We start from the raw sequence: 22,842 nt of genomic DNA, 5'->3' as shown, positions 1-22,842 counted from the left end.
GTGACAGGGATTCCCTGCTCTAGCCCCATTTCCACTAGTAGATTTTCGCCATATGGTGCTATTAAGGCACTCATGAAGAATGCCCAGGATTTGACAAGTAATCTTTGTGTTTAGTCAGTGCAGGTGGAAACAATGAGGAGCTATTCCAACCTCAGGCATTGATCTGACTTCTTAAATTGAATTGATATAAAATCTAGTGTCTTAACATCATGCAAAATCATTTATGGCATGCTATGCAATAACACCGTATGTTATCAAAATGCTGTATTGCACAGGAGATCAGCGCTGGCTATGTAGCAGTTCTCGTGAACTAAACAAATCTGGAAGGACTGAATTTTGTATAGGAACATTTTGCTCAGCCCTCCTGCAAAGCAATAGATTACAATTAGATTCTACCATTTTCCTCTTGCTAAACTATAAATCAGGAAGTGGAATGAATAACGGCAGCAATCCATCAACAGCAATCCAATCATAGAGTGTCAATTTTTTTCCTGAATCCTCTCCTTTCTCTTGTCCAATGTTTAAGGCTTCCAAACCATAAACAGACAATGATTAGATCTGTGCAGGTCACCCACCCAGATGATGAAGATGCATTAAAAAAATAAAACCTTTCTATATTGCTGAATGTTGCTCTGAAGCTGTAGCAGTGGGTTAAAGTTCAGAAACAGCAGTTTATATATATATATATATAAAAAAAACCTCTTGGCACTGGATTTAAAAAGACCATCTACCATAACCGACAGGATTCTGAACCTCTATTCATGGTTGAATTTACTGGGCAATTGAAAGCTTTACGGAACTCCTCGAAGTTGCTCATTGCACCAATAACTCTAAAGAAAGAAACAAAACACAACATCTAAGTTATTTGAAATGAAACATCACAGATCCTCCAGAGTTCTGCTGAACTTTAAAGTTTCAGATTTTTTTCTATTTGTGGAAGTTACATTTTCTGTTCTCTTTATTCTCAGACATTGGAAAAGTTTTGTATTTCAGGGAAAGTTTTCCTTTAAATTAACATCGGGCCAACATTGTTTTACCCAAAATATTGAGAAGGACCTGCAAGAAACTCCAGTGAAGTCAGTGGGATTTTGTAGAATAAAATGCTATTTTACAGAGTAAGGGTGTCCAAATCTAGATCGTAGCATTCAGGAAAGGTGCCAGCTTAACAGGCTAATGGAATGGAATTTGTCTTTTGTCACTCAACAAACAAGGGCAGCACAGAAAACAGGAGTATAGACTCCCTTACACTGTCCTGGCAATGTCTACATGCCAACCTGAAGAGACCACCTCCAGTTGAGACAATAGTTCCCTCTCTCTATGCACATAGTTCTTGACTTCTCTTTCCTGCCCTCCCTTATTTCATGTCAGCTAGGATTATTTTACCATTGCTAAAATTACATTTGGTTGACTCCTAGTAGTTTTTAGTCTCTTAATACTTACTAATGTGAAGTTTGAAATGGTACTAAAATAAGTGAAAGTCTGGGCTAATGGCAGACGTGTATCTACTAAGCAATTAATCATGTATCTCTTTCACCTTGGCTCTGCAGTGAAGTAGCACTTTTTCTCTGCTGCATACAATCAGCCTTTCAGTGTAGCTCAGCATGGTGGAAAAGAAATTCCCATCACACTGATTGGACTTTCTGCTAGTAGGGATACTTGCAGTGCAAAAAATGTCTAAAGGTCAGTTTTGTGGGGAGAACTACAATATACTATTAGGCTGCAAATAAAATATCAGGAAACATTAAGCTTTCAGATACATATTCAGGGCCTGCATTTAGAAACTTTGAAGTCAGTGCAAGTTCTGCTTGCAGTATCAGCACTTAATTGAGACACACCTATTGCAAATTAATAGCCACTACTAATTACTGAAAATATAGTTACAGTTAATAAATATAACTAATGGCAAAGAGTACATAGTGAGGAAAGACTATTCAAGGATGAAATCATGTATCCATAGGGTTTTATATTGCCATCCCTCATCATAGTATCTGAGACCTTCCATGTAAAATTGATGGCAATAACAAAGTCCCTGGAATCTCTGGGACTTCTCCCTTCTTGAGGTAAAACCGCTGCTTGAGGTAGGGGGGTTGGTTTTGATTTGTCAGATGTTATTAATTTCACAGGAATATCACTGTTGAGTCCCAGTCTTATGGTAAAAAGATGCCTTTTGAAAGAGGAAGGTTTTTCAGCATTTGCTAAAGATGGTCAGATTCTGGATTCACCTAATCTTCTCTAGAAGTTTGTTCCATAACGTGATAACATCAGCTGAGAATGCTTTTGTCCAAAATCACTGTGGTCCTCAGGGACATGGAAACTTTCCATGGCCAACCTGAGATTCACAGAGACCAGAGGCAAACAAGCTGTTTTAGATTCTAGGCCTGGACTATGGAACACCCCCAAAGGAGATCAGAACAAGATCTAGTCTGACCATTTTCCAAGACTGGTGCAAAACGCGCATTTTTGCAGAAGCCTATCCCCAATAACGGAAGTGGAGATAATAAAAATATTCAGGTACAAATAACTAAACGCTAGAACAATAAGAGCAGCACCCACTTTTGCATTGATTCCTTTACCTCTTTCAGTGTCCTATATTTCTGCAGTTAGACACTGTATTGTCTCTGTAGGTACCTTAGCAGAGCCGTAACTATGCATTTTAGTGCCAGGGCAAACAATCATATTTGCACCAGTGGTGCAGGAACTAAGGGTGCTGCCCTGGCTTGAAGTAGTAATAACAAACACCAAATACATGGTTTCCATAGTTTCCATCAGCAGTATCCCCACTATAAAAATTGTTTCAGCACCCCTGATTTGCGCCCCCTAAAGGTGATTGGGGGAGGTTGCACACGGGCTCATGTGTCTCCCCAAATTTCTGCCTCCCATTTAGCACAGAGGTTTTCACACTGTGGGATGCACCTCCCTAGGGCAATGTGCCCTACAGTTTGAAAACCATTGCCTCCTGCCAGGAGCCGACAGATCAAAAGCTATTGGCCTGCTTGGGCCCCTGGCTCTCCATGCTGTGGTAGCAGGTGCTCTGGTCAGCTGCCTGGCAGCCCTCTCTGCCCTGCTCCCTGAGCCAGCTGCCTCTTGTGGCCGGGCTCACAGTCATACAGCCTGAGCTCTGAGCTCAGCCATGCAAGCCCGGTACCCACTCCAAGCACTGGGGAACAGCTGCTCCCGCCAGCTCCAGAAACCAAGCCTGTGAGAATGCAGCGACCCCGAGGGTTACCATATTTCAAGATCCCAAATAAAGGACACTGCCTGGGGGAGGAGGAGCTGGAGATATTTGGGGGGCGCTGGAGGGGGTACCTGTGGCAAGGGTACCCACTGGAGGTAGGCTGCCAGTGCTGCGGAGAGATGGTCTGGCTTAACAGGGGAGCCCCAGCTGCTGCCAAGGGGATGTTGCGTTGGGTTCTCACTTCCCACCCCTCATTCCCCTATCCCCGTCTCTTCCCCATCCCATCCCCCTCCCACCACTCCCACATCCCCCTCCGCCTGCCCCATTCCTCTCTTCCCCATCCCCACTGTCCCCTGCCCTATCCCATCCCCCTTCCTTCCCCACTGCATCTTTCCCCGACCTCACCCCCTTTCCCCAATATGCCCCCTGTGGGCATTTACCATTGTACAGAAAACAAGATGGTGACCATATAGGGCACCCACCAAACGTAGAAGGGGAAGATAACTGGCACTAGGACCCAGGAGGCGGTGTCCAGCTGCAGAGGCACGAGCGCTCCGCAGGAGAAGCAGCTCCATACCACCTCCTCTGCTTCCAGTCTGGGCCTCTGTTTGGGGGAGCAATGCCCCTGGCGCCCAAAACTATGCCCATGGACTCCGGCCAACGCTGCTGGGCTCAATCCTGCGGGGTGGGGGGCTGTCACAGCTGGGCCTGATCTTGCGCTGCCCCATTTTTGCGCCCCCACCAGCTCTGCACCCTGGGCAGTTGCCCCTCTTGCCCCACCCTAGTTACAGCTGTGTACTTTAGACAGATATATTATTTACTGAAAGAAAAGGAGGACTTGCGGCACCTTAGAGACTAACAAATTTATTTGAGCATAAGCTTTTGTGAGCTACAGCTCACTTCATCGGATGCATGCAGTGGAAAATACAGTGGGGGATTTTATATACACAGAGAACATGAAACAATGGGTGTTACCATACACACTGTAAGGAGAGTGATCAGGTAAGGTGAGCTATTACCAGCAGGAGAGAAAAAAAACCTTTTGTAGTGATAATCAAAGTGGGCCATTTCCAGCAGTTGACAAGAACGTGTGAGGAACAATATGGGGGGAAAATAAACATGGGGAAATAGTTTTACTTTGTGTAATGACACATCCACTCCCAGTCTTTATTCGGGCCTAAGTTAATGGTGTCCAGTTTGCAAATTAATTCCAATTCAGCAGTCTCTCGTTGGAGTCTGTTTTTGAAGTTTTTTTGTTGAAGAATTGCGACTTTTAGGTCTGTAATCGAGTGACCGGAGAGATTGACGTGTTCTCCGACTGGTTTTTGAATGTTATAATTCTTGACATCTGATTTGTGTCCATTTATTCTTTTATGAAGAGACTGTCCGGTTTGGCCAAACCTTGATTATCACTACAAAAGGTTTTTTTTCCTCTCCTGCTGGTAATAGCTCACCTTACCTGATCACTCTCATTACAGTGTGTATGGTAACACCCATTGTTTCATGTTCTCTGTGTATATAAAATCTCCCCACTGTATTTTCCACTGCATGCATCCGATGAAGTGAGCTGTAGCTCACGAAAGCTTATGCTCAAATAAATCTGTTAGTCTCTAAGGTGCCACAAGTACTCCTTTTCTTTTTGCAGATACATACTTACACGGCTGCTACTCTGAAACCTGTCATATTATTTACTCTACCTGAATTGAGGAGGGCTGTGAACTCCTGTATGGATTTGCTCTCTTGCAGACTCTGGTCTGAAGGAGTTGCATCTCACCTAACGAAGAAAAGACAAACATGTACGTTATTTGGGGGACACAGTTTTCAAAATGTAGCTGATCCTTCTACATGTATTACTGTAATATATACGAGATGGGCAGGAACAATACCACACCCATTTTCCTTCACCTCCACTGGCTTCCTAGTCATCTCTGTATCTAATTTAAAGCAATTCTGATTTTCAAACACTCTCCAGGGATTCAAGTCTCTAACCACTGCTGTTCCCCATCTGCTCACTTAGCTCATCTAATGCTAGCTTCCTTGATTGTCCTTTCCCTTGAGAGTCATTGTAATTGAGGGTCGCCGCTTGTCTTGTGCTGCACCATCTGGAACTCTCTTTCCCCTCCCTTTTAACCACTGTGAATCTTCTTGGTTTTAAACCTCTAAAGCAGGGGTCTCAAACACACGGCCCGCCGAGTTCTTTGCTGCGGCCTGCCAAGCTCCCTGTGCCCCCCCCACAGAGCTATTTCCTATGGCTGCCAAGCTCCCCTTACCCATCGCCAACCCTCCCTCCCAGCGCGCTGCAACCCCGCTCCTCTGCCTACCACCAGGCGCTTCCCACCACCAAACAGCTGTTTGGTGGTACTTAGTGCTTTCCAGGAGGGAGGGGGAAGAGCGGGGAGCCATGCACTCAGGGGAGGAGGCGGAGAAGAGGTGGGGCAGGGATTTGTGGAATGGGTTGGAATAGGAGCAGGGAGGGGGTGGAGTTGGGGTGGGGACTTTGGGGAAGGGGTTGGAATGGTGGTGGGGAAGGGGTGGGAAGAGGCGGGGCAGGGGCAGGGCCTCATGGAAGGGGTGGAGTGGGGCAGGGCTGGGGTAGCGGGGTGGGGGGTGTGTGTGTGTCAGTGATACGGTCCTCGGGTCAATGTACTAGTCCTCATGTGGCCCTCGTGATCATTTGAGTTTGAGATCCCTGCTCTAAAGTGTATATTAAAGATGTGATATAATGATATTTCTTGTCCCTATCAACTGTAGACATTACTTAACACATTACTTCATTGTTTTCAATACTGATTCCTAACGTATTTTCCAAGTTTCCTTTAATGCCCCTTAATTTTCAGCTCCTAAGGTCATATCTGACCCAATTATGAGTGACCACAAAGGAGGCTATGGACAATATATGCAAATACTGAATTATCCTCTTGTCTACTATACCCAGTACACCCTAACAGACCTTGTGAGTTGGTCAAGCACCTAATCCTTTGTATGAAATAAGATGAATTCAAGGATATTTAATGTCCATACCGGTGTCTCTTTTCTAAAATTGTGCTGAATATACAAAGGGCACCGGAAGCAATCTTAATGCACAGCAGACAAAGTGAACAAACTTTCCAAGATTTCTCTCTCCTCCATTGCTTGGTTTCACTGAACAACATGCCCAATACATCAGACTTAAGACCTATTGCTCTCAAACCTCTGAAACCCTACAAAGGCCTATATAGGTGAGAAACCGAAGGGGAAGTGATTGAAAAATTGGCAGGGACAGGATGAAGGCAATTGAGAGGAAGAGGTTTACAAGAGAGAGGGATATGGCTGTCATGACAACTATGTTCAAGAGCTGGAATAATTTCAGTGGGAGAAGTAGAGGAGCCAGTAAGTTGCAAAGAAAAAGGGGGTACAAAAGTTTGGGGATGAGAAGAAAGATGAGTGACATCCTTGAGAGGACACAGAGGGAGAAGGAGAAGAAAAATTAGTAAGTTCAGAAAAAGGAGTCTTTATTCAACCCATTAAAATCTCTTCTTTTGGAGAAAAGGTTGGGGAGGGGGGGTTGTTTTTAAACCAAGCAGATTGTAGAGCAACCTCGTGGATACATCAACTTGAAAATGCGTTTTCTAGTACTCACATGAGCGTAACTGAGAAAGAAGAGCTGATTGTGGGTGAATTCAATGCCTGGTAACAAAGCCTCCTCTGCTCCTTGTCTCTTTTCTTCAATCCATTTCCTATAGGCCTGATTGGAGAGGTACAGTGAGTACTGTTCAGTAGATACAGAGCTCAACAGCAGTTTTTTACAATACTGTGTTTCAATTTTTTTCCCCTCAAGCACAAAGAAATAAAACAGCTGACTACTGTGACATTGGCAGGCCAGGTGCCAGCTCCTGCCAAAGACCCCATGTCTCAACTGGACACTTACAGATACATAGCTGGAATTTGTCTGGATCACTTGTGGATTAACATTGATAAAATAGGCGTTTGAATTATAAGAGTGTTTAGTCTCTCACAAATGCTTGTGAATTGCTGAATGCATTAATCCTACTTGTAATATCTGTGTTCCATATTGTAATGTAATATGTGAGTGGTTGTATTGTGAGCCTCTAGGATTGTATGAGTCGCCATACAGGAGAGGGACATTAGTTTGAAGACCTGCTCTTCTGCAGAAATGGTTATGCCCGTCCAGAAAGAGGAGGCCCACTGATACCAGATTGGGTGGATTTTACAACTGGAAACTCCCCACATCTGGATTGCCAACAAAAGGACTAAAGATTCTTATTCTTATTCTGCTCTCCTCCCTGAGAAGATGAGTCATGCAAATGGACTCCTCCCATCAGCTGAGTTTTTCAGCTCAGAGCACATGGCAGGAGGGGAATTCAAAAAAAAACAAACCAAAGGGACTATGTTGCTTGGACTTGTGGTGAGGGGGTGGAAGGTATTTCTACGCATAAGCAAAAGATCCTCAGCTGCTTAACCTGGGTTACCCCTAAAGGTCAAATAGAGTTTGCTGATTATAGCAGCCTATATTACCTTTTGAAATATAAGACTGTAATAATTCGTGTGTCTACGTTGCTTGCTTTAACCATGTAAATAATTCCCTATTTTCCCTTTCCCTATTTAATTAATCTTCAGATAGTTTACTATAGGATTGGCTACAAGCATTGTCTTGGTGTGAAACCCAAAGCGCAATTGACCTGGGGTAAGTGACTGGCTCTTTGGGATTAGGATTAACCTGAATAGCGCTGTGATTCTTGGTGTAAGAGGTCATCTGTCACAGCGATACGCTTACCTGGCCGGTGAGACAGACCGGAGTATCCAAGGGGACGGTCTGTGACTCCATGTTAAGGCTGTTAAAGTGCCTGAGAAGCTTGCACTTGGTGCAGTTGGTTGGTGAGATCCAAGTTTATACCTCACAAGCAATTAGGGGATTGTGCCCTGATTTTTAACAGTCTGCTCCCTGAGATTGGTGCGCATGCTCTTGCATCACCACTGGGAATCTTACACCTACCCTGAAAGCCTCTCGCAAACCTCCATTGTCTGCAATGTTTTCTGCCAAAGTCCTCTTCCCTTTTACCTGGCAGAAAGGAAGAACATAATTCATTTGATCTGTTTCTAAACTGCATTTCAAGGCCAACCTATATATACATACAGGAAAAAAATCAAACAGAGGTTATAGGCCAGATCCTCAGCTACTGTAAATGAATAGCTCTGATGAAGAAAATTGCTTTCCAATGTGAAAAATCAAACCTTTACTCATACCATCTCTGTATTCTCCTGTGGCCAGTTACTCTAGCTCTAGGGTTAGATCCCAAAGGCAAAGTGGCATGAAGCAGAAACAATGCATCTGAGAATCTGGTCTGTGAAATTTGAATAAGTATCAATATTTTTTTCCATCCATGTTTTAGCTGCTCTAGTTAGATCTGGGAATTTGCAAAGTTTTCTACTTATGTGACAAACTACATTTATTTCTCCACATAACTCTTTATCTACTACTGGAGTGACAGTAATTATCAAAGTATAACATAAAACAGTCGAATTAAAAGTAGATGTCACGGAGAGAATTGAAATGGGTAGCGTACAAAATGCTTTTTACAAATCTAGAAAGAAGGTTCAAGTTCTTTTTTCTAATATTGCTTCCAGCAACCATAAAAAAATCATGTTACAAAAATTGGTGTCATCTAAATGCTGATAAACCCAATATCCTGATATTACAATATTTAATATAATCTGAAAGAACCTCTCATTTTCTGTGGAGTAGAGCACTATCTATTATCACCAGACCTATAAGGGTTCTTGAGTTATCAGATTGTATTGGTAATTCATTAGTTTTTTCCTCCAACTTTTTATACAAAAAACAACCACAGGATCAAGTTTAGAATCAAATTAATTAAAATATGATTCCAATGCAACAGCTGATAAAATGGTATGAAGCAACAGTTTGAAATTTAGGACTGGACAAATTATCAGTGGCACAATGGTCTAGTCAAAGGCCTTTGGAGTGAATGGGAATCTTTCCATTGACTTCAATGGACTCTGGATCAGATCACTAAAATGGCTGTGGCTAAAAGGGATCATGATAGTGATGGGAGAACAAGAGAATTTCTTAACACCACAGCTCTTTGGTATTGGCAAAGTCTGAAACTATATCTATTTTCATATCTACTTCTTTCATTAAGCACCTTTTTGGAGACCTTTTCATTTCAAATTGAAAGAGGAGTTGAAAGAGGATGGTCCTGCTTGCATGCTTGGGGACTCTGTAGGGAAGTGTGTAATCTGGGAGCAGCAGTTAGTCAGGAAAAAGCCAGTCTAGAACAAAGTTAGGAGAGTTGTGCCTATGTCTTAGGGAGCAGCCTGCTTTGTCTCTCTCTGTGTGGGACTGTGTGTATCATTCTGAATTCTAAGAAATAAAGTAGTTTTACATTCCAGTGTTCCAAAAGGGGTATTTTATATTTTTATCTGTGTGTGCGCACACCCTGAAACATAACAAAAATGACCCTATCATAAAGTGCAATATGATGCTTCACAGAAAAGGAAGAACTAAATATCTTCACCTCAGTGAAGTCCTGTAGATGACATGACTGTGCACTAGCAGCAGTTCCTACAACTTCACAGATGAGGGAGGGTCCAAATCCTCCTAACCACAGTCAGGACCTCCAGAAAGCAAGAGACTAATGGATGGGCCAATAGCAACAGCATGGAACGAGTGGGTGAGTTCCAGCAGCTCCTCCACAACATTTTCTGTGTCTTAAGTGATACCTCTCTTGTGGTGATGATGGTGGCAGCAGAGATGCTTAACAAACAGCGGGAGGTATTTTATTTGTAAATTGGCTGATATCCAGCACTGCAAACTTGAGTCACTGGATTGCTGATTGGTCAGTGGCACATCATCATCACTCAGCTGATGAACAACTAACAATACCTTTAACAACTTATTGTGAGGAGGTGCAAGAGCAGGTGAGTTAATTCTGCTTTTGAAATGTCAAGACAGGAGGTAGAAATTGGGTTTTAAGGATATGGATTTAACCATAAAAATGTAAAAATCCTGGCCCCATAGAAGTCAATGGGAGTTCTGCAAATGATATCAGTGGGGCCAGTATTCCACACCCAGGGTCCCTATTTATGCTCCATTCAAGAAATGTACCGTTTAAACCTGTATATATTCAGGAGGAGCCCATGCTTCTGATAGCCAATACACAAATTTCATTTCTATTTCCTTTTTCAACTCTGCAGTTGCTGTGAATGATTGTTTACTACTTGATTCATTTGATCAGCAACATGTCCACAAATAGCAAGAGTTGAATGGGAAATAAGCTGTAGCTTGTGTCTCCACACTATAATGTTAATTTATTTTCTGATGTATTGGGTGGGATTGCTAAACACACTATTAGTTCCTTCTTTTAAAAAAAATGGTAGCTGCCACTACACGGCTCCAATCACTGTTCTATGCTGACACTGCCATTAGAGGGCATTTAACACATACATCCCCACTGGACTACTCCTGCTGCTTGGCTTCACCCACTCACACTGCCTCCACTGTTGACCTCACTATGAGAAGCAGTTTAACCCTCTCAACAAAGAGTCTCTTGTTGTAATTTATTTCGACTAATAATTTGACAAACAACTTTAATTAAATAAATGTGCTCACTTCATGTATAGTACATGAACAGAAAAACAGCTACATTCATCTCAAAGCATTTGTTATGAATAGCCCATTCACTTGTAGCATTCCAACATGTTGGTAATCATGAAAAAATAAGTAAACTATCAGGGACTTCAGCCACTGGCATGTTACATACATTTAAGCCAGCTCTCTTCCAGTAATAGTTATTGTACTGGTTAATCATGCATTTTGTCTTCTCTTTGAATTTTTCTTCAGAGTCAGTGGACCACCAGGGATCTAAATTTCCATTCTTGTCATACTTACGACCTAAAAACCAGAAGACATTTTTGAGAAAAATATACTTTTTGCAGTATTTGTAGCATAGCATGGACACAAATACAAGAAGTTAGAGTAGTAAAACAGATGTATTACTTCACATCAGTTTGTCCACACTTGCTTATTCTGCTTAATTCACTTAGATCTTCTGATTTTTGTCCCTCAGCTAAAGGTAGCATTACAGAAACCCAACTCCTGTGGTCATGCCATCCAGCGAATGCCACTCAGTCAGTGAATCTCAAAAAGATGCAACATTAGGCATATCATTCACTTAATCGGGAAAAGGAAGATTCAACCCAAGAGGGTATGGAGTTATAGCCTTTGTAGTTTGCCTAACGGTGTGGCTGTGTACTTTGTCTTGCATGTAATTATTCTGAGAGAGACCCAGATTACATTCTCTGCTTTGGGTTCTTCCTCTAAGATGGCATTATTTTACAGTGCTAACACCTGTACATCACTCTGCAGCAGCCATCCTAGCCAATGGGGTTGCACATATGTGACTGAGAATATAGTCTAGAGATTCTTTTTTGGATGTTGATGCACAAGCTGGAAATAACACAGCTTGACTCTCAGATCCCAGGATGAATTTATATAGCTGGAAATTGGAGAATAAGGGATTTCACAAGAGTAACTAAGGGCAGAATTTAACACTGCAGTTAGACCATAGTAGACAATTCATGTAATGACCTGTGAGCCAGAATGGAATCCAGCACGCACTCCCAAAACTATCTTGACTGTGCAGTGTGAATAAGAGTAAAAGCAGAAAAACTTAAGTTTGTAACTAAAGTAATCAAATATGACTCTGAATATACACAAGGATATGACTTGCTGAGGAAGATTGTGTTATTTTACATAGCCATTTTTCAGAGAAAACTTACTTTCACACACATAAAATCATAATTGTTCTGAGTTATTCTTCATGCAGATTATTGAACCCAGAAGGATCAAAACAATTGACATTAAGATGTTTAGAGCCAAAAAGGGTGACATGATTAGTCATCAGTTTTTGACTAATGGCTTTATTTATTTATTTATTTTTGGCCACATCCATATTTGTATTTTATATTTTTGTTTAAAATGGACTTAGCCACTGGGTGAAATCCTGCCCCCACTGACATCAATGGCAAAGCTCCCATTTTTATCAGTGGGCCTCTACTTCATCCAGTGTCTCCGTTCCCATTTTTATAACAACTTTTATCCCATGAGTGATGTCAATGACATAGCTCGGAGTTGTACAATATTACAGAAATAGGAACTTTCCAGTAAAATCTAACTGTGGTTATTTTTCATCCTCAGCTCATATAATTGTGATTCTGAAAACAGGCACATGGTTGCTATATTATAAAATTGATACTACACTTCTATGCTTCCTGCTTCCCAGTTTGCCTGTCTAAAGCCTCATGACATATGCTATGTCTACACTGCAATTAGACACCTGTGGCTGGCCCGTGCCAGCTGACTTGGGCTCTGGCTAAGGGGCTGCTTAACTGTGGAGTAGATGTTCAGGTTTAGGTTGCAGCCTGAGCTCTGGGACCCTCCCACCTTGCAACGTCCCAGAGCCTGGGCTCCAGCCTGTGCCCAAATGTCTACACAGCAATTAAACAGCTCCTTAGCCTGAGAGCCCTGTGAGCCACAGTCAGCTGGCACTGACCAGCCACTGTGTTTTAATTGCAGTGTGGACATGCCCAGAGAGAAATCAGCCAGTCAACCACAGACCAGTCAGATCAATACCTTACAATACACTGCCATAAACTGTGTGTTATACGTTGCCATAATTTTCTACAGACTTCTACTTCTCATAATCAATATGACAATGAGAAGACAAAGACATAAGTCTATTAATTGTTATATCTATTGCAGCAGTGGAAGGAACTAGAGCTGGTCAGAAATTTTCTGATTGGCATTTTCTGATGGAAAATGGTTCTGTTTCACAAAAGCAAAACACTCTGCAGAAGCATGTCAATTTAAAGGAAAATGCATTCCAAAAGAAAAAATGGAAAGATGTTGATAAACATTCTGAATGGAACATTTTGATTTTCCATTTTGAAATTATTTTTGCTTTTTAAAATTTTGTATTATGTAAATTAATTTTGTAAAGCAAAAATCAGAATGGAAAGGTTTTGATTTTGTCAAAATAAAACATTTCCGTTAGCCCAAAACATCTTTTTTTCAGAATTTCATTTTATTGGATAGTTTCTATTATTTTTCTTTTTGTTCTGTTTCAGACCGGGGGAAAATACTCACTCATAAAAAATCCCTCTTGGCCCAACTTCAGCAGGAATCCATACAAAACTAAACCATTCTTTTTACAATCTTATGGTCCTCTTCACACATCTTATCATTGTTGAAAATATGTACACATAAAGCTGCTTCAACGCATCTTTTTTTTCTATTCAACAAATCCAAAAAGAAGAACAATATAAATGTGGACAATTACTCACCATTATTATCAAATCCATGGGTAAACTCATGCCCAACAATTACTCCAATGGCACCATAACTTAAAGACCTATAACACAAAAGAGCAGTTTCACCTTACAACATATGCATGCATATGAACATCAAAGCAGATGAGATAGAGGATAGAACAGGTTTCCATTTCAGAAAAGATTTTTTGTGTCTAAAACCTACATCCACAAAGTTCCTCTCAAAGCTTCTGATAGTGAAAGGTGGAACATGAAAAACCTTGTTTATTAAAGAAGGGTGAAAATAAAACCTTAAAGGCATTGTTGTCATCTCTGAGGTGGCTAGATTTTCTATACAAATATCTTATGTCATCATCAGGACTCAAAATAAAAAGGGGGCTTCCAACTGATTGCAGCATTTATTTTCTAACTGGGAACTGGGTAGTGTTAAGGGTAAAATTATTCTGTTATTGTAGTTAAAGAAAAGCACAGATCAAAGATTAAAAGCACAGATCAAAGATTAAAAGATTAAAAATCTAATGACTCTTCTCTGAGTATGTGATAGACAAGCTTGCAAATGCATGGCATTTAATGTCTGAAACATTAAACAGATTCCCATTGTTTTCAAAAGAGGTATTATCCTATTTCCCTTCACCTGTGCAGAAATAAGAGATTATCTACAATCAGATCTAATACACTGAAGAGCCAGAAAGGAGACAATCATTTCATGTTCCTGGCAGATAATAATTGACATCTTCCTGGTTTGTTTGTACAGTGTATTTTTGTTTTCAATTTTCGGATGTTCTTCTATGGTGAGAGGAAAAGACGTGTGTGAAATTTTCATTCAGAAGAGGTATTCACGAAACACATCTTGTATTTGCTAAGTTATTCTTCTGGAACTTTACATACGTCACACGTTACAGAAATGCCATACAACAAAGTAGTGTATATTAGTGTATTAATAACACATTGTATAGTAACAGGAAAAGGCAAAGGGTTTGAAGTAACATTTTATTACTGGGCATAATGATCCATCACATAATAATTGTTCATTTCAGTCATGCCCAAAAAAGTGTTTATGATTTAATCCCCCCAAAATATGACAATTCTTTTTTTCTGATTCCAGCACTCATGTATGGTCTCTATTATATGGACTGACAAAAGATCCAGAATAAGCCAAGCTGTTTGATATAGAGCAGATTCATTTGTTTACTAAATGTCATTCTGATGAGTAAAGGAGTGAAAATGCCTTGTGTCATAAATATAAAAGGAAGGGTAAACACCTTTCAATCCCTCCTGGCCAGAGGCAAAACCCTTTCACCTGTAAAGGGTTAAGAAGCTAAGACAACCTTGCTGGCACCTGATCAAAATGACCAATGAGGAGACAAGATACTTTCAAAGCTGGGGGGTGGGGAGAACAAAGGTTCTCTCTGTCTGGGTGATACTTTTGCCGGGAACAGAAAAGGAATGGAGTCTTAGAACTTAGTAAGTAATCTAGCTAGATATGCGTTAGATTCTGTTTTGTTTAAATGGCTGAGAAAATAAGCTGTGCTGAATGGAATGTATATTCCTGTTTTTGTGTCTTTTTGTAACTTAAGGTTTTGCTGAGAGGGATTCTCTATGTTTTGGATTTGATTACCCTGTAAGGTATTTACCATCCTGATTTTACAGAGGTGATTCTTTTACTTTTTCTTCAATTAAAATTCTTCTTTTAAGAACTTGATTGCTATTTCATTGTTCTTAAGATCCAAGGGTTTGGGTCTGTGTTCACCTATGCAAATTGGTGAGGATTTTTATCAAGCCTTCCCCAAGAAAGGGGGTGTAGGGTTTGGGGAGGATTTGGGGGGGAAAGACGTTTCCAAGCGGGCTCTTTCCCTGTTATATATTTGTTAGACGTTTGGTGGTGGCAGCAATAAAGTCCAAGGGCAAAAGGTAAAATAGTTTGTACCCTGGGGAAGTTTTAACCTAAGATGGTAAAAATAAGCTTAGGGGGTTTTCATGCAGATCCCCACATCTGTACCCTAGAGTTCAGAGTGTGGAAGGAACCTTGACAACTTGTATAAGTTAGAGTAACAAAGAAGAGAAATATGTGAGGCATAATTGTTTAAAAGAACCACAATTTCAGCTCTTTGACAGGAGATCAGGGTACCAAGAAATCAGCTCAGAGAACAAAACTGGAATTGACCACACTGAAATAAGCATTGTAGAAAAGGAGTTAACTGGACAGCACCTCCCTTTATTCCTACTTACTGCACCACAAGAAAGTCACTTGGCTCATAAGAAATAATCTTGAACATGAATTTATTTGTTCCTAAGTTTAATACATATCTTTATATTTACTGCCAAAATTTCTATTTAGAGGGGCACTCGTCCCAATTGAAATATAATAAATACAACATATGTTTAAAGGTAAACAATGGAATTTATTAAACACACCTGTCAGTAGTAATTGGTCTCATTTGATAGCAAGATAGCTTTCTGAAACTGTTATCAGGGTCTTTTTATTCTCTTGTCCCTCCCCAAGTATGAAAATATTGAATTGCATGGAAGTAGGGACTTTTCACTAAGCATGATTAAAGGTGACCTGAAATCATTTCCCCCTATAACAGCACATGTTAACCACGGCCCCAGTGGAACTGGTCATCTGCTTAAAGGCAAGCATGTGCTAAAGTGCTTCGCTGGATTAAAGCTCATGATCCTGAGAGATATTTATTGCCTTGATGAGGCCCTAAGAGGGACATCAAGCACTTTGGCCCAGGTCCACAAAAGTACTTAGGCACCTAAGATGTCTGATTCCAGGAGAGGAGTTCCCAGCTGTAGAGCAGAAGCAGAGCAAATCCTGCAGCCCAGACTTAGGCACCTAACTCCAGGACTCCTAACTCCCTTCTCACCAGCATCTCCCATTGGCTAGTTTATGGGGGCTCCCCACCTAACACGCTGGCTTTTGTGGATCCCATTCCTAGGCACCTCTCTCTCCCCATTAATTGTATAGGGAGCCTAAGGGCCTAATTCAGACTCTGTGAATTGCAGTGTGTTCCTGTGATTTTCTAGGCACAAGTTAGGCCTTGAAGTACTGAGCCTCAAAACCCCTATGTTCCTTTTGTGGATCCAAGCCTTTTGGACGTAATCCAAAACCCACTGAAGTCAATGGAAATGCTGCCATTCACTTCAGGAGGCTTTGGAGCAGGTCCAATATTAGTTTAAAATTATAGTAAGAAAATAATGAAATTTTAAAGGAGGAATACACTAAATGCCCCTCTTAGCTGGGGTGGGGCAGCATTCAGTGCAGATGAAAGTTTTTGTTTCCATTATTTACAGTTCTCTTCTAATAGACTTCATGCACACGTTGCTCTCTTCTGCTAGACTTCATGCACACGTTGCTCTCTTCTGCTCACTACAGAATCAAAACACCCAAATCAGACACAATTATTTACGAATTCCTCAAAGCAATCAATCCTCAGTTTAAAACAACACAGAGACATCCAGTTTCCCAAGGTAAAAACAGGTATATCACAAGGCAGCAGCTTTTCAGATCAACCTGGTTTTTCAATAGAAAAAGCAGCCTGCAGCAGAAGGACACATCCCGAAGGGCTCTCCTGTTGTCAGTTTCTTCATGCCATGATTATACATTTCTACTGTACACATTGTTTTGGGCTGCTGTATCAATACACTCTTTCACTTCATGCTCCCTTTCATTTCACACAAGAACGTACCTTTGCAACTCTTTTACTCCTCATTGCCTACTTACTATAGTTTTCCTTTCTTACTTACCTAGGATATTCCGTCCCCCAAAAGAAAGGCTTTTGGAGTTCTCCTGCTGGGAATCCTGTAATAGTCAAAATACAAAAGTTAGAAGCAAATTCAATCCAGCTGAATGATGAAGCCATGAGGAGGGTTTTACGAGGGTTCTGCAAAACAACTTCAAAACAGTGCGCTGATAATTAGCTTATGGGTCTTCAAACAGATCACAGATCCTCCTTGTTCCCAGTGCAGTGGCAACAGGATGTTGCACTATGACCTGGGACAGTTTGTTGTCCTATGTTAGACATCTAGACGAGCAGAACTTTCCTTGTGCTTTCTCTCTGGGTTTGGGGCTACATACATTGCTGGCTGCACTGCTCTTCCCATGCAAAGGGACGGAGCCATTTCTCTGGCCTCCAAGCTCTTGACAATACATACAGAAGGGCAGGAGTAACAGACAAAATGGAAAAAAAAATTAAGAACTTGCTCCCCAGGCTCCTGGAGCCCCAATTCTGCAAGGTACTTAAGCATGTTCCTATTTTTAACCATATGAACAGTCCCATTAAAATCAGTGGGTTGTTTAAAGTAACCCATATGCTTAACCAACTTGTTGAATCAGGATCACAGTATGAATAGATTATCAAGGCTTGATAGGAACATCCAACCATACCCAATAAGTGCATCAGTTGGAAGTTACTGGTAAAATAATCTGCAGTTGAAAGGTTATCAGTGCTGACACTCCAGTGAGTGATTTACCCAAGATCACATAGAGACAGCAATAGTACCTAGAACTCACAAATCCCTGGTCCATTTCTAACCACTAAACTACATTTCATTACACATACAGAAGTCAATTTCCTGCTCTGAAGTTCTGCCTTATCTGGGGTTAAATATAGCAACTGGTTAACAGCCACTACACAAGATTGAGACTCTCTGGCCATGTTTTTCAAAATGGGGTGAAAAATCAAGCCACTTGTGTGCTTAGATATAGAGTTAGGTGTATAGCTTCAGGAGCCCCCTTTTGAAAAGAGTTGGCCTATATCTCCATTTCTCTTTTTTAGAGTATCTTAAGCATATATAAAGTCGCTATGACAATGATGTTTCTCAGACTGGTTCATTGCAATTTCTAACTTTTCCACCATACTCTGATTGCCAAAGAATGTTACTGTCGCAAAACATAAAAACCACATGAACATTAAAATCAAAACAAAAAAGACACTTAATAAGATTTTAGGTCTTTTATTTATAAACAGAGCATGGAATTTTGCCCAGCTAAGGTAAATGTGAGCCAAGATTTCATTGTTATCCTCCCAGAGTCTTTTAAAAGAACATACTGCATGTAATTCATGTCAAGTGATGCAGCAAGTGGTATGACCTCCTGGCCTGCCCATCTGCTGCCTGCCTGCTCTTTCTCCCTTGCTGCCATAGCCACCTGTTAGCAATTGATTTATGAAAAATAACTTTTTGTAAAACTTATTATCTGGGTTTTTATAGTTCCCTGGATGCTCTTTTGTTGTTCAGACCATGTTTGGCCTCTTTATTTTTGTGCTGTAAAAATATAAATTACACTAGTTACCAAGGCTTTCCTGATCTTGCATCACAACTAGAAGAGTAGGCATTCATATTCACCATGTGTATTGTCAAACATCTCATATTAATGGCACTCTCAAGTATCCTGATGAGATCTTTACTCTTAGATCTTTACTCTTAGTGGACAGGCCAATGGACTGGGACTCAGGAGATGTGGGCTGTATTCCTGGTTCTGCCACTAGCCTACTGGGTGGACTTCAGCAAGACCCTTCACTTCCTGTGCCTCACTTTTCCCATCTGTAAAATGATACTGACCTCCTTTGTAAGTCATTTTGAGATCTAAAGATGAAAAATCCTATGTAAGCGTTAAAAGAACAGGAGTACTTGTGGCACCTTATAGACTAACAAATTTTGGTATCATCATTAGAATAGGTCCCACTGACAAAGCTTCTTCATAAATGAGTTTAGGAAGTGACAAATCACACATTCTGTTAGGATCTGATCCAAACCTTTTGAAGTCAATAAAAAACTCTCCAGACTGGACTGTGGAATATTGCAATCTGGTCTCCTCCATGTTGTGACATGCAGGTAGCCCACGCAGGGCTCCAAATCGTCCCTTTACTGTCTTGTATAGGTGCATTCATTGGCACATGAGCCCTCAGTGTCCAAGGGCCAACTTCTATAAATATTAATGTGGTGTGAGTAATGTTGCTCATATGAGTAGTTCCATTGATTTAATAAGTCTATTTGTGTGAGTAAAGTAACTCACCGTGACCAAGTAAGATATGCATGTATCAAACTGTGAACTTCATTTTGTTTGTGACTTCCATTTTTATATTCTGTGATCCATTTCAATGTGCTAACTGCCATTTTGTGTTGGAAAGCCAGCCTGACCCTGCCACGGCCAGTCCAGACACTACCCCTCCAGGATAGGGTGTGGCACATCTCAGAGAGGACTACAGTGGGAGAGCCTTCAAGGGCCACCAACTCAGAATGATTCCCTGTGACAATACAGGGGACAATGCTTTTCTTCATGGGGACTTGCATGACTTGGGGGTTAGAATTTCCCAGTCTGGTCACAAGACAAAACAGAATCAGAGACTATATGTAAGGGGTGGGCTGCTTTCAGAAGAAGAGAGCTGTCCACCATCACATGCCAGAAAACCAGGCTGGAGAGAGAGTGGAAGAGGGTAGGAAAGTTACTGCCTCATGTGAAATGCTGACCAGCCCTCAGACTCACAGGAAGGATGAGATCAGTCATGGAGAGGGTGTGTCTCAGGACTGTTAGTTCTTCTGCGAAGAACTGTAAATCTCTAGTACTTACTTAATTGTAAAAGTGGCTGTGGTTAATTCCTTTGATAAGCCTGTGTTCCTTGCTTGCCTGCTACATTGTCCTTGAAAAGGTTAAGTGAGTTCAGAGCACCCACACAGTGAGGTGGAATTCTGAAGGAACACGTTGTGACAGGGTCACGCCAGATGGCTACAGGAAAGTGACCCTATAGAGATCCGCCCACTGCTAAAGGATCCCCCCCAGCCTATGAGGGGGATCCACAGGACCTGGAAGGTAGATATATTAGCCCCAGATTAAGGAGGTCCCTTTTCCCTGAGTAAGATAATGGGCTGTTCCAGAACAATCAGGAAGTTGCTGGAACCAATTAAGGCAGGCTAATTAGGACACCTGGAGCCAATTAAGAAGCTACCAGAATCAATGAGGACAGGCAGGCTAATCAGGGCACCTGGTTTTTAAAAGGACCTCACTTCAGTCAGTGAGGTACGTGCGAGGAGCTGGGAGTGAGAATGCATACTACTGGAACACTGAGAAGTACAAGCATTATCAGCCATCAGGAGGAAAGTCCTGTGGTGAGAATAAAGAAGGTGTTGGGAAGAGGCCATGGGGAAGTAGCCCAGGGAGTTGTAGCTGTCATGCAGCTGTTACAGGAGCCACTGGAGACAGCTGCAATCCACAGGGCCCTGGGCTGGAACCTCATCCCATTCCCCCCAACTCCCTGCTTGTTACAAGAGGTGGTGACTTGGACAGTGGGTCCCACCAGACAGGAAGGTCCCTGGCCTATCCCCCGACTCACTAGGTGGGTCAGCAGAGACTGCGGGGATTGTTCTCCTCCCTTTCCCCATGCTGGCCAGTGATGAGGTTAGCTGAGTGAACGGCAGGTTTGAGCCACTAGCAAAAGTGGCCAAACTGAAGGCTGCCGTGAATCTCTGAGCAAATTCGAGCAAATCCGCCAATAAGCGCAGGACCCACCAAGGCAGAGGAGGAACTTTGTCACAACGTATAAGCAACAGGAGGGCTCGGGAGAGTTGAGGCACTGATTAGGTCTAAGGCAGCTTAGCTGCGAAGCCCCACATCTCAAAGATGGTGCGCAGAGACTGGGGCCTGCACCTGGGAATGTGCTTAGAGTCCCAGATCTACAAACAACAATGCAGCTCTGCCTGACCTATTTGGCTTAGGAGCACATGGCATCCAGAGGTTGGGTCCATTCACAACAGATGGATGTCTGTCCAGACAGGGAGACTGGGCCAGGCTTTGACGCTCATATGCGTAAATGTTTACAGGATTGAGCCTGAATTTTGCAGTTTTTCCGCTCGTGTCATTGTCTTAATTTAGAAATAAAAATACCACTTATTTGGACAAGACATTTTCCTTTTCCTGGTTGTGGAAAATGTGGTGGTGGTGGTTGTGGGGGGGGGAGAGGGGTGTTTCTTTCAAAATGTTTGTGAGTGAAGGTGCCCTACAACTCCACCTTTAAAAATATTTGCTATTGCTGCTGCTACTGCCCTTCCATTATTTATCTGCTGAACCCTCCACTTGTTTAGAATATACTCCCAAAATGCAACATCTTTTTTTACAGTTTTGCAGGCAATTGATTGTACCTATCCTGCTTTTTAAATGTTTAGCTTTGAATTTATTCTGAGTTTAAAACTCTAATTGACATCCTTGACCTGCATAGGACTACTTTTAACTTCACTGAAGGAAACTTGACTCTCATATCAACATATCAACTCTCAATCTGCATCCCTAACAAGGGGATGTGTAGTTTGTTGGTGTATATTTCAAGTTTTAAAATACAGCATTTTCCACCTTTACAGTGGAACTTCTCTCTCGGAGTGCTTTACATGTTTGTATAAACTAAGTTATCAGCATTAATTAATTAACATATTTGTAAGATTGGTAAGTATTATTCACATTTCACAGATAGACAAACTGAGGCACAGGGAGACGAAGTTATTTGCCCAAATAAGTACAAGTAATTAGATTTGCTCATTTTACACTAGCGGGCTGTGACAGGAAATAGCTTGACACCACCTGGCTTCATGCAAACATTTTCTTCCAATTCTACCATGTTGGTTTACTCCATTGAATTTTGATTTGAACAAAGTCAAAATCCCAGTCACATACTTAAGAGGAAACACAAGGAAACAGAGTTTACCCACTTCCCATTTGGGGAATGTGGAATTTAGTTTAGATTAGTTTACCCACTTTTTTTTTTAATCACTACACCACTGCAAAATCCCCACAATTAAAGCAACACTTCAGCTTCCAGGTTTCCCCTGCTAGTGCACTGAAACTATGCAATAAACAACACATTTTACATTATTCTAACCGGTGATGAGTCTGAACCATAACACCAAATAAGACTCACAGAAGCATGGGGAATTTTAGATTCAGCTCCAACTCTGGTTTCAAATGCCCTAAGATTTATCTTGTAAAATATTTGATTGGGTGGCACTGGGTCTTCTAAAGTGTGTTAGCAAAACCACTTTCCAAATCACATCCGTGTATCCACACTTACCACTAACTGCACTGGCATGTTTAAAACAGATTCTGACTCGATAGTGATCTTAGCACACAGATACTAGTGATAGGTGATAAATAGCAAGATGATCCCTAAGATGTATACTTTGTTCAGAATTGTGTTCAGCAGGTCCCAGACATGTGTTTAGTTTATGTGTGTAAAGTCTGTAACATGGTTTTCAAATTTTCATAGGGTGGATCCAAATTATGAGGTTTAGAATTGGTAATAGATGAACAGAAGATTGAGTGATGGCCAAAA

General features: G+C 41.4%; 1 protein-coding gene across 1 annotated transcript in view; it reads right to left on the bottom strand.

The window, feature by feature from the left end:
- Positions 1-727: 727 nt before the first annotated feature.
- Positions 728-22,842, bottom strand: part of PHEX (phosphate regulating endopeptidase X-linked) — a 132,328-nt gene continuing 110,213 nt past the window's right edge. Inside the window, exons 16-22 of the mRNA XM_074946129.1 lie at positions 17,273-17,327; positions 13,538-13,605; positions 10,957-11,087; positions 8,169-8,234; positions 6,795-6,899; positions 4,873-4,949; positions 728-830 (exon numbers count right to left, since the gene is read on the bottom strand). Of these exons, the coding sequence (XP_074802230.1) occupies positions 728-830; positions 4,873-4,949; positions 6,795-6,899; positions 8,169-8,234; positions 10,957-11,087; positions 13,538-13,605; positions 17,273-17,327 (605 nt within the window). The remainder of the gene's footprint in view (positions 831-4,872; positions 4,950-6,794; positions 6,900-8,168; positions 8,235-10,956; positions 11,088-13,537; positions 13,606-17,272; positions 17,328-22,842) is intronic.

The sequence above is a fragment of the Natator depressus genome, chromosome 1, assembly GCF_965152275.1.
Source record: "Natator depressus isolate rNatDep1 chromosome 1, rNatDep2.hap1, whole genome shotgun sequence".
Lineage (NCBI taxonomy): Eukaryota > Metazoa > Chordata > Testudines > Cheloniidae > Natator > Natator depressus.
This window is presented reverse-complemented; position numbering and strand designations above follow the sequence as displayed.